The sequence below is a fragment of the Drosophila takahashii genome, chromosome 3L (assembly GCF_030179915.1).
Source record: "Drosophila takahashii strain IR98-3 E-12201 chromosome 3L, DtakHiC1v2, whole genome shotgun sequence".
NCBI classification, from domain to species: Eukaryota; Metazoa; Arthropoda; class Insecta; order Diptera; family Drosophilidae; genus Drosophila; species Drosophila takahashii.
In genome coordinates this window covers 28,723,856-28,736,083 of record NC_091680.1, presented here as the reverse complement: position 1 = coordinate 28,736,083, position 12,228 = coordinate 28,723,856, and the positions used below count along the sequence as shown (strand labels likewise).

Below are 12,228 nucleotides of genomic sequence, written 5' to 3'. Positions count from 1 at the left end.
TTAAAAAAGTAAAAAATTAGTAAGCAACTGAAGAATTTACAATTTTCAAATTTGAACAAGTGAGTAACTGAACATGTCAGCAACTGAATAAGTGAGTAACTCACTGAACAACTGAGTTACTCACTGAACAAGTGAGTTACTCACTGAACAAGTGAGTTACTCACTGAACAAGTGAGTTACTCACTGAACAAGTGAGTTACTCACTGAACAAGTGAGTGAGCCAAGTTAGTGAGTTGATTCATTCACTTAAAAGTGAGCAACTGATCTTGTTCACTAAGGTGAACAGTGTTTACCCAACACTATTATGTATGTCTTGGTCATCCATGGTCACTCCAGTTCTTAAGGAATCACTGCCCACCGAGGATATTTAATTCGCTGTTGTGGGGTCTGGCCTGCTATAAAAACAATTTCACATTTTCGTCGAATTTTATTATTTTGACAACAAACGGAAAGCCCATATTTTTTATACCCTTGCAGAGGGTATTATGATTTCAGTCAGAAGTTTGCAACGCAGTGAAGGAGACATTTCCGACCCCATAAAGTATATATATTCTTGATCAGCATCACAAGACGAGTCGATCTAGCCATGTCCGTCTGTCCGTCTGTCCGTCCGTCTGTCCGTCCGTTTCTACGCAAACTAGTCTCTCAGTTTTAACGCTATCGGGATGAAACTTTCGTAAAAGTCGTATTTCTATTGCAGGTAGTATATATGTCGGAACCAACCGGATCGGAAAACTATATCTTATAGCTCCCATAGGAAGGATCAAAAAAAAAAAACGTAAAAAATTCTAGCTCCGGTGTTTTTTGAAATTTTACCTTATACTCTTGGGAATATTTATTTTTATATGTTTCTGAATTTCGGTTTTTTTGTTTTTTAAATCGGATCACTATATCATATAGCTGCCATAGGAACGGTCGAAAAATTAAATGGAAATTAATGGGGAAAAAATTATATCTTTGTTGGTTTTTATTACATTTCCTTCTACTCTGGGATATGACTATTTTGAAATATTTCCGAATTTCGATTTTAATTTTTAAAAGATCGAACTACTATATCATATAGTTGTGATAGAAACGATCGAAAAATTAATGTGAAATGATAAGAAATTTAACATTTTTCGATTTGTAAATTAATAGAATGATCTGCAAGGGTATATAAGCTTCGGCTGGCCGAAGCTAGCTTCCTTTCTTGTTATATAGTAAAATGTCACAAAAGTTTTGTGACAAAACATTTAAAAATCCTAGAAAATCACCCAGAAAAAAATCCGTTCGAAACGTTTCAAAATCAAGCCGAAACGGGGTCAAAAAGTGCGTAAGCCCGTTTGTTGTCAGTTCATATTTGGCATGTTTTGCGAACGAATGGGGTCACTTTTACAACATTTTGGAGTTAATTTGAGAACTAAAAGTTCATAAAAAAATGCAATGATCATGATTTCACCCCGCGGCTTCTAAAATCAAGAAAAATGTTCTTGATTTTTTTCGTTCTTTTTATTCTGGGTGATGCTACGTTGTTTTTGGTTGTGTTTGGTTGACTTTTTTCTGGAAATGCCCATATACCTTTATTTTGCTAGTAAAGGATATGAAAGGAAATAAGGGTATTGTGAGGCTTTTTCGGAAGTGAAAACGAGAATTAACTAAAGAGAGCAACATTGCAAATGGTGTCTTTGCGTATTCTTACTTTATGACGGCTAACTAAACTTACCTCTAAAGGATTTCCGTAAGCAGTACAAATAAGCGTGTCCTGATCATCAATTTCCCGTCTCTCGATTTCGCACCGTGGTTTAACTTTAAAAAAAGAAATTTATAAAAGATACAAATATTTTTATTTAGTGCCCTCATACTTACATTGCACTTCGATTACGGTCTCAGCAATGCTTTTGCCATGCTTGTTGTAAGCCTGACAGGTATAAGTTCCATTATCGTTTCTTTTCATTGCAGTATTTATGATTAATGCATTTCCATTGGCTATTGTTTCGTTTTTAAAGAACCACTTATATAACGGCTCTGCAAATGTAGTTTATGATAAATGAATATACAGAGTTAACTCAGAAAATACTTACCGGGGTTAGCACGGGATTTACATAGTATACGTCCTGGTATGGTATCTTCTTGGACATAAAGAATGTTCTCCGAAACCGTTGTATTGTCAGGAGCGTCTATTGCAAAAATTTTAAATGTTATATAGCTAAGCGTAATTATTTGCACTTACATTCAATGCCAAAATAGGTGCGACTCCTGATGCTAGCGCCTACTGTATTGCCTGTTGAGACGCATTCGTAGTTCGCATTATCAGCCTCGATATCAAATTTGCCAAGAGGCCAATTTGACATATTAAAGTGCTGAAATCACAGTATGTGCTATTAATACAAAAAAATGTTGTACAGCTACAGTGGCGGACAAAAGTATACATACGACCCCCTTTTTGGGAGTTTTCCCACTGCTTTTGCTTTTACAGAAAAAGTAATGATGCCATCTTGGTTTAAATGTTATTATTACTCAAAAACCAAAATTTCATTCTTATACAACAAAAATTTAAAAACTTATAAACAAAAAACCTAAAAATGGCACTGGCAAAAGTCTACATACGATTTTTTACATAGAACTTTTAAAATTTTTGTTACTCAGATAAAGGAAGTGTGATTGATAGCCTATTCACACTAGGGTGGAGTTCTGGAGTTATGGGGTTATTGACATAACCTGTTTTTTACATAGGCTATGTATGTGGGTAAAAGTGAGGTACTTTTAGGGTCTTTGGTATTTCGGAGTATTTTTTGTATTTTTCGGTATATTTTGTATTAATTCCTATCGTTGAAGGTCCATCCCTAGTAAAAAAAAACAACACAAACAACAAATACTAGATGTCAATACTCGATATTTGGAGTTAACCCAGTGGAAACACTTTTTTGTAGTAATCGGGTTACTGGCTCACTCGATAGGAGACTAGACTATGAGATGGAGATATACAACTTTGATTTGTAATCACTAATTTTACAATTCGATAGGTATTATAGCCTATTTACACTAGGGTTTGTTTTTACATAGGTTGTGAGGTGCTTTTAGGGTCTTTGGTATTTGGGAGTATTTTTTTGTATTTCATTTCCTATCGTTAAAGTTCCATCCCTACCAATATACCTACAATAAACAACAAAGAGGGAATTCCCTTAAGCCTAGTACTCAGTTCGGCTAAGAGTTTCACTAGTCGAAAAATATTAATCATTTAGTGTGACCGAAGTTTTCGGAGTTCATCCGCAATGCATGTAGTATGGTCTTACTCTCAGCAAACAAATCAACTGGCGCCAATTTTAAAATATTAAGCCTAGTACTCAGTTCAGCTAAGAGTTTCACTAGTCGAAAAATATTAATCTTTAAGTGTGACCGAAGTTTTCGGAGTTTATCCGCAATGCATGTAGCATGGTCTTACTCTCAGCAAACAAATCAACTGGCGCCAATTTTAAAATATTACAAAACGTTGAGCCGACCTGGGTCGCAAGCTTTAAATTCCCTGTTGGAATGGCGATATGTATTGCAGAAACTCCTACAGGCAGTTTTCCAATGGTTTTTGTGGTTTTCCTTCCATTTATACATTGTTATTGGCAAACCGCTTCTGCACAAACACAGCCAAAGCCTAGTACTCAGTACGACGAAAACTGCTAGCTAAGCATAGGAGTAAGCGAGAGGCAAATAGGTAGCTAACGCCTTTAGCCGGGGACTTTTTTCCACCTCGGTACTCAGTTGAGCTAAGGAAACAGTAAGGAAATACCGAAAAAAAACTAGATTTAGCGGATGAATTCCGATGAACGCCTTTAGCCGCGGCCCAAAGAATAAAAAATTTAATCTTAGGCTGTGTTTGTGCAGAATCGGTGTGCCAATAACATATAAATGGAAGGAAAACCACAAAAACCAATGGAAAACTGCCTGTAGGAGTTGCTGCAATACATATCGCCATTCCAATAGCGAATTTAAAGCTTGCGACCCAGGTCGGCTCAACGTTTTGTAATATTTTAAAATTGGCGCCAGTTAATTTGTTTGCTAAGAGTAAGACCGTGCTACATGCATTGCGGATGAACTCCGAAAACTTCGGTCACACTAAAAGATTAATATTTTTCGACTAGTAAAACTCTTAGCCGAACTGAGTACTAGGCTCAAAGATCAAATTTTTTATTCTTTGGGCCGCGGCTAAAGGCGTTCATCGGAATTCATCCGCTAAATCTAGTATTTTTTTGGTATTTCCATACCATTTCCTTAGCTCAACTGAGTACCGCGGTGAAAAAAGTCCCCGGCTAAAGGCTTTAGCTACCTATTTGCCTCTCGCTTACTCCTATGCTTAGCTAGCAGTTTTCGTCGTACTGAGTACTAGGCTTTACAAAACGTTAAGCCGACCTGGGTCGCAAGCTTTAAAATTTGCTGTTGGAATGGCGATATGTTTTGCAGCAAGTCCTACAGGCAGTTTTCCATTGGTTTTTGTGGTTTTCCTTCCATTTATAAATTGTTATTGGCAAACCGCTTCTGCACAAACACAGCCAAAGATCAGATTTTTTATTCTTTGAGCCGCGGCTAAAGGCGTTCATCGGAATTCATCCGCTAAATCTGGTATATTTGGGTATTTCCATACCATTTCGTTAGCTTATCTGAGTACCGCGGTGAAAAAAGTCCCCGGCTAAAGACTTTAGCTACCTATTTGCCTCTCGCTTACTCCTATGATTAGCTAGCAGTTTTCGTCGTACTTCAATCGAAAAGCCCACGAAATGAAAATCTCCATACAAATTTTTGATCAAGAAATTTTCGTTTCGTTGCCTTTTTGAATTGTTGAAAATTCAACAGAAAATTTCAGCAATTAAGGGAACTACCCAAAATGCTTCCTAATGACTTTTCAAACAGCTTTCAAAGTTTCACGGAACTTAAAACATGTAAAATTTGATTTATTATTGCTAGTTACTGTCTAAAATTGTTACCAAGGTAAAAAGATCCACAAATATGCTTTCTAAGTTGATTCTGAAATAAATAATGTTTACTGGTGACTTTTAATAAAAAAAAGGTGACAACTTTGGTTTTCAATGATTCAACAGTATTTTCAACAGCCCCGAGGCTGTTGAATTGCTAAAATTTCTGTAGGCGCTAGAATGGGCTTGGCACTCTCTGCCAAATATTCTTCACTCACATATTCTTCACTGCTTTATGTCTAGAATGCACTGAAAAAATTTCAATTCGATCGGACTAATACTTTAAAAAATTCGAGCTTTGAAAGTTACGTTTCAAAAATAATTTATTCTAAAGCATTGCAGATAAATTGCGTTTTTTTCGAATTCACGTTCTGAAAGTCCGTGTTCATCGGCATTTCTAAACGGCCTAACCGATCGTTTTCAAACTTGTCGATTAGTTTTTTAGTTTTCTTAAGCAAAAAGTATAGTTTTAACAAAAGTACCCAATTTTGACTTTGGAAGAACGTTAAAAATTCTTAAAATTTAAAATGTATTATTACTTATTAAGCACACAAATTAGGGAAACCAAACAGCCAGACCGTTTGTCTTCAAGATATTTAACTTAAAAATTTAGATTTTTTAAAAAGCGATAAAATTTAACCAGTGCAAGCAGTCGTTTTGCTGCGCCCATATCTCCATCTCTCTTGCACTTCTCTTAGCTAAGTAACGGGTATCTCATTTTTAAGTAACTCGACTATAGCGTACTCTCTTGTTTAAAAATTAAAACCATCATTTGTGTCGTATTTATTTAGAGCCCTGTGTTTGAGGAGAAGAGTAACTAAGTTCGATTATATTAGATCTTCAATTGTTATGTTAGGTTTCTCTTATACTACATGTATGTTAAATTCTAATACACATCAGGCAATCGGCTTTTAGCTTGCGTCGCGAAAGCATAGGACAGACGAGAAATTGTAACGCCAATAGTCGATAAATCTGTAGTCAACGAGGAATCAACGAAAATATACAACCTAATCTATAATAACCGTCTCCTCTTGTATTTGCGGGCAATAACTTCCACAAACAATTCTTGGGAATTGTCTCTTGAAAGAGTTAGAGTTGGAGTTTAACTTGTAACTTTGACTCACTTTAACTTAAAACAAGAAAAGAAGCTACCTTCGGCCAGCCGAAGCTTATATACCCTTGCAGATAAAGTAATGCTCACTCGGTGCAGTTCCAGAGATTCCAGATTCAGCTTTTCTATTTATTTAAATTTTGTTTTTAAGTAGTTAAGAATCAAAACGCCTACTTCCTACAAAGTTACAATGAATTTTCTTATATTTGTTTGAATATTCCTATGGGAGCCTTAAGATATAGTTGTCCGATCCGGTTCGCTCCGACATATGTACTACCTGCAATAGAAAGAAGACTTTCGGGAAAGTTTCATCGCGATAGCTTTAAAACTGAGAGACTAGTTCGCATAAAAACGGACGGACGGACAGATGGACAGACGGACATGGCTAGGTACACTCGGCTATTGGTGCTGATCAAGAATATATATACTTTATGTGGTCGGAAACGTCTTTTTCACTGCGTTGCAAACATCTGACTGAAATTATAATACCCTCTACAAGGGTATAAAAACGTCAAAAAATTTTGTTTCATATGATTTTTTTGTTTTGGACGACTTTTTGTTGGGTGAAGTACTAGCCCTTAATTAGATTTTTTTAATAAAAATCAAAATCAAAAGTCTCCCAAAGACTTTTATTCTGACACTCCGTAAATAAAAGTCTTGCCATATATCTCGCGAACAGTTCAAGTCTAAGCTATCAAATTGGGATTATGGGTTGATCGTAATTATTTTAAAATGTTAGGATATTCCTTAGCCATTTTTAAAAAAATACTTTTATTTAATAGTTAAATGTATATTCTGTTATTCTGATTCAACATCATCGAGATACCATAGACGTTTTTGTATTTTTTTCTGAATTATTTTGAATTTTTTGTTTTATATGAATGAATTAATTAGAATTTTGAGTTTAATAGAATTGAATGAATTTGAATTTTGAGTTTAATAGAATTGAATGAATGAATGGCATGAATTCCGAAATAATTCAAACGACAATTTCTTTTGAAGAAGAAAGGGTCATAATTTTGTGGTTAAATCTGCCTGAATTTTATTTACTTTGCAGTTAACATTGATTTGTTAAAAATTTTCCACTTCACAACATTTATAAAAATTATTCATTCATTCATTCAATTCGAAATGAATTAGAGAAACATTCAATTTATTTCATAGAATTGAATTAAAAAATTAGAATATGATAAAACAAAAATTGAATGATTCACGCAGGGCTCTAATGCGATCGTCCCTAGCTTTTTACCTCGTTAAGAGGTGTTTTTATTTGATTCGACATCCTCCGAAAATGTCAAGGTGTGTAGTCAGGACAATTTATCTACATTTTTTGAAATTGCACCATTATTTGTCAGGAAAATCTATAATTCAGCTGACTTTAAGATTGTTCATTTCAAATACACGTAAAAGAATATTGTACTTACCAAAACTGAGAGCATGCTTTCAAAATCACCCGTGGCGGGGGATGCTTCCATGTACTTTTCCTTAATAAAATAACGAGTATCGTTCCTCTCTATTGGCTCACCATCCTTTTGCCACGATATGTCACAGCGCGGAACACACTCAATGCGACAAGTCAAAGTTGCATTTTGCGAGGAGTGCAGTACTCCTGTGTAAGGTGGTAAGTTCTTTATGAAAAATGGTGGCGCGTGTACCTCCAAGTTTACTGTAGCCATAATTCCTTTGCCCCCCTCATTGTACGCGTAGCAAGAATAATTGGTCCGACTATCTAGACCAACCGGCTCCACCGTCCAGTCCTTCGTCACAATGTCCTGCAGAGGACCCCGACCGCCGCGTAGCCAACGATATCTGTTGGGTTTCGAAACTATTTGAGCATCAAACGAAAATTTGCCCATTTTTCGGTAAAGGGCATAGGACGATGGGGAAACGATCGAATCGTTTTTTTGTTTTATCCCCGTGTAAAGAGTTAAGAATTGCGATTGTGGCGTGTAGGTAGTGAGCGTGAGTAATGTACAATGGGAATGGTTTAAATGTAAATCAATAAGAGCATGAGTTTCTTTAATTTCGTGAGCTAGGAGAGATGCGCTGGCTTCTAGATTTCTTGGTGATATTTGTGGCGATGCAGTGGAGGGGAGTGATTTTTGAATTTTATTTAGCAGCAGCGCTTCGAAAGCAATGTCGGCTTCCTGCGGTTGCAATGCTTCGACGGTATGGAATTCAATTAGTGGTGCGTGTTGGGTTTTTATCTTTTTGTAATTATGGTTGACCGGCTTTGTTACAAACCTATTGGAGTCTGGATATCCGGGATCATCTACAGAGCACGAGAAAGTCACGCTCTTTTTTTTCACGGCGACTAATGGAAAATGAGTTAGTGCAGAAGGTCCCGGTTCGTAATGTACCTATTAAGCATTTACATTAAAAATGAAAATGTAAAATACAATGATTTAACTGAAAGCAATTTAAACCAACCAATAGTTCTTTGTCTTCACTGCGTGGACCCCAGCCAGCCGAATTGTATCCTTCACAAGAATAATTGTAGAAGAAGCCACGTCCAATACTCTCCAATAAAAGTTTACTTGGGTCTATGTGGCAAAGATCTTCCTAAAAGTATATACAATTAAGTTAATAGTTAACTATAAAAAAATAATAATAATAATAATAATTTTAAAATGTGTGGCGCCCACACCTTTAAGGGAGGGGTATGGTATTTATTTTTTTTTTCGATTTGTTTAAAATTTTTTTTTTTATTAATGTACAACACGTTAAGAATGTTGTGTTAAAATTTCATGTCAATCGGATGAAAATTACAAAAAATATGACCATTTGAACGAGGGGCGGTCCCAGCCGTCCCCTACGTATATACCTATTCAAAACTTTAAATCGTTCTCCTGAAAAGTATGTTTTTTTAAGTCGGTGAACATTGTCCATCGAAATCTAATGTACCGATCGTTCTGAAATTTTGCACATAATTTCTCTACCCAAATCCGCAGGTAATCAGGTCGAGCTTTTTTTATTTATTTATTTATTTTTTTTATATTAACTATTATATCCAATTTTTTTGGCTAAAATCTCGTTTTTGACTTCAAAGCAGGGACCGTAAATAATCATTATTTGAGATTTTTATTTTAGAAGGCCTACTGAGATTTGAACAAGTTTTAATCAACAATTTAATTGGTTTTTATGCACTTTATAGACATGAACAAATAACAGTTCAATTGCTTTCCAAATTTGTTGACATGCATATACTTTGTGGACGAGAGTAAAAAGAACGTTATTTTTGACGTTTAAAACATAATATCACAGTAGTCTTTTTAAAATAAAAATCTCAAATAATGATTATTTACGGTCCCTGCTTCAAAGTGTTATTCAAAATCCAAAAATTAAAAAAAAAAAACTCGACCGGATTCCCTTAAGAAACATCTTAACTAATGGACATTTTTTTTTATATTTTTCTGATGATCCAGTAATGAGTTATGCTGTTCACCGCAAAACCTTTTTTTCTTGGAGGCGCCAACGAAGATTGGCCGCAGACGGCTCATTTTTTAATTTTTTTCAATGAAATTTTCAGAAAATATAGTTTAAGTATTGTACTTTGATATAATAATAAAATAATTTATCTAACATTAACCGTATTTCATGAAAATAGGCCTTTTTTTGGCCGAATTAACCATACCCACCCCCCCACCACTCCCCTTAAAGCTTTCCGAGAAGTTATAGAAAGAACGAGAACGCTATAGTCGGGTTGGTGTCCCGACTATCTAATACCCGTCACTCAGCTAAAGGGAGTGCGAAGGAGATGGATATGTTACATTTTGATTGCGCATAACTTTTTAATGAATGGTCCGATTTAAGAAACAAGAGAGAACGCTATAGTCGGGTTGGTGTCCCGACTATTTAATACCCATCACTCAGCTAAAGCGAACACTGTACTCGGGTTGGTGTCCCGACTATAATCGTAGCTCAGCTAAAGAGAGTGCGAGGGAGATAGATATATATAGATATTTTGATTGCGTATAACTTTTTAATGAATGGTCCGATTTGAAAAATGTCTTCTACATTTCGATAGGTATAAATATACACAAAAAAAATTGCATTTATACTTCTCGGAAATCTTTAAAGATGTGGGCGCAGGACACATTTTAAAATCGTTAGTGGGCGATTGTGGGCTTTAAAGCGGGTGTTGAGCCCGACTTGTCCTTCGGAGGAAGCCCAAAAACTTATGTAGGAAATCTTAACCTTCTAGCTTTTGTAGTTTCCGAGATCTCAGCGTTCATACGTACGGACAGACAGACGGACAGAGGGACATGGCTATATCGATTTGCCTATTGCCCCTGATCAAGAATATATAAACGTTATGGGGTCGGAAACGCTTCCTTCTTCCTGTTACATACTTTTGTAGGAATAAAATATACCTTTTAATCTACGAGTAACAAGGGTATGCAAATTTCGGCTTGTCTCAGTGGCTTAGAAGATTTTTAATTATTTTTAATTAATTTAATTATTAATTATTTTTTAATACCCGTTACTTGTTGAGTAAATGTAAAAGAAATTTAAATACAATATGTCAAGAAAGTGTTTTGACAAAGGAAAAATACCAAGTTTTCAAATTTTATTGCAAAAAGACACCTCTGAAGCGAGTCCAAAAAAATATTTAAAAATTTTATTAGGATTATACAAGTATTTTAGTACATACTTTAATTAAAAACTAGAGAGAACGCTATAGTCGAGTTACTCAGCTAAAGGGAGTGTGGGGAAGATGGAGATAGCTATTTTTTGACCCGGCTGCCGTCACCACTCATTTTTGTTTACATGTCGCCTCCTAGATAAATCTTAAATTTGGACTCTGTCAACCGAAAAAAGTGGAAAAATCCGAACTTTAAAAATCCACCATAAATCCAGTTTTCCATGGATTTGGGCCATATCCGGCTTGTTTTATTCGGTAGGATGTAAACTTTAAGTTTGTAACCATTACGATTTTTCAACGGATTTATTTCGAGTTTTTACGATATATACAGCCGACTTACAGTCGACCAAAAAACACATTTTTTATCTTTGTCAAGTTTTTGCGCTGCCATTAGTTATCCAATCATATTGATCTGTATGGCAAAGTTGAGCTCTGATCTATTGACTTTAAAATAAAACTAAAACTGGCCCAATCGGGGGGATATCTGCCAAGATATAAAAAGAAATTCGAAAAAAAGTCCGAAATTTAACATTTCAAACTTTAAAAAATCTTAAAAAAAAACTGTGCCATCGAAAATAAAATTAGTGCTATTTTCGTGATCTAGGGGTCCAAAACTAACATAATTTGCCATCGATTGCTGGGGAGCATTTCGGCTGTAAACTAGTGTAATTAATTGGTTTCTTTGACGACATATTACTTCCACAGAGCAGAAGTTACATATATATATTTAATTAAGATAAGAAACAGATGTATGATCCCCAAAACATATCCTTTTGTTCTTAAGAATTCGCGGTTTTTGAAAAGTCGATGTAAAATATATCTTTAGGTTTCTTTAGTTAAGTTATGTATGATCCAAGTATAAAAAATAGTGCCTTAGCTAAGAAAAGATCGGTCCAACCAATTTAAACATCCTCCTGTTCTTAAGTATTAATATAATAGTGAGTGCGTTAGCGGACTCTAAGTCATTTTTAGAAGTTGAGTTTATCATTCAACAGTCTAGCATTTCAACGCAGTGCTCTTGGTGAGGAGTGAACCTCGGACTTTCTGGGATTTGCAAATATCGTTAGGTCGTCAACGCTACCTCATCAGCCAGAGAAGAGGATGTGAGTTGAGCGTCGAAACTTCTATTTATACCACATCTAGGAATATGTAATTAAGCATTACATACTAATAGGTGTGACTTACGTCAAAGCTTCGTCGCTAAACCTCTAAAGTGTGTGAAAGCTATATTCGTTGTATGTTTGGAAATAATCTGTTTCCCCATTTTTCAGACGTGAATAACAACAACTAATTACTTAATTGTTGTATTCGAAACGTACGCCCAACCCGAACCCACCTGTAAATTTGTTTGACTTGAACTACTTGACCTGTTTTTGTTTCGGGTTATTTGGGTTTGGGTAAAAATTGACTCATTTACCCAAACCCAAACGACTTAATCCAAATGGGTTTCAAGTAAGTAGCTCGGTTGGGTTTGAGTTTTAACGAAATTAGCCAGTTTAGGGCTCTGTGCAGGACTCTAACATCCATCTAAC

General features: G+C 35.4%; 1 protein-coding gene across 24 annotated transcripts in view; it reads right to left on the bottom strand.

The window, feature by feature from the left end:
• Positions 1-12,228, bottom strand: part of nrm (neuromusculin) — a 156,423-nt gene that overhangs the window by 84,782 nt on the left and 59,413 nt on the right. For 21 of the 24 annotated variants that reach the window (XR_011418598.1, XM_070215204.1, XM_070215208.1 and 18 more), the window contains 6 exons: positions 8,482-8,613; positions 7,476-8,411; positions 2,210-2,339; positions 2,061-2,156; positions 1,846-2,004; positions 1,703-1,785 (listed from right to left, as the gene is read on the bottom strand). Coding sequence is in view for 23 of the 24 variants with exons in the window: in XM_070215204.1 (XP_070071305.1) it covers positions 1,703-1,785; positions 1,846-2,004; positions 2,061-2,156; positions 2,210-2,339; positions 7,476-8,411; positions 8,482-8,613 (1,536 nt within the window). In the remaining variant the exon portion in view is untranslated. The remainder of the gene's footprint in view (positions 1-1,702; positions 1,786-1,845; positions 2,005-2,060; positions 2,157-2,209; positions 2,340-7,475; positions 8,412-8,481; positions 8,614-12,228) is intronic. The other 3 variants (XM_070215211.1, XM_070215216.1, XM_070215228.1) reach the window with 1 other exon arrangement.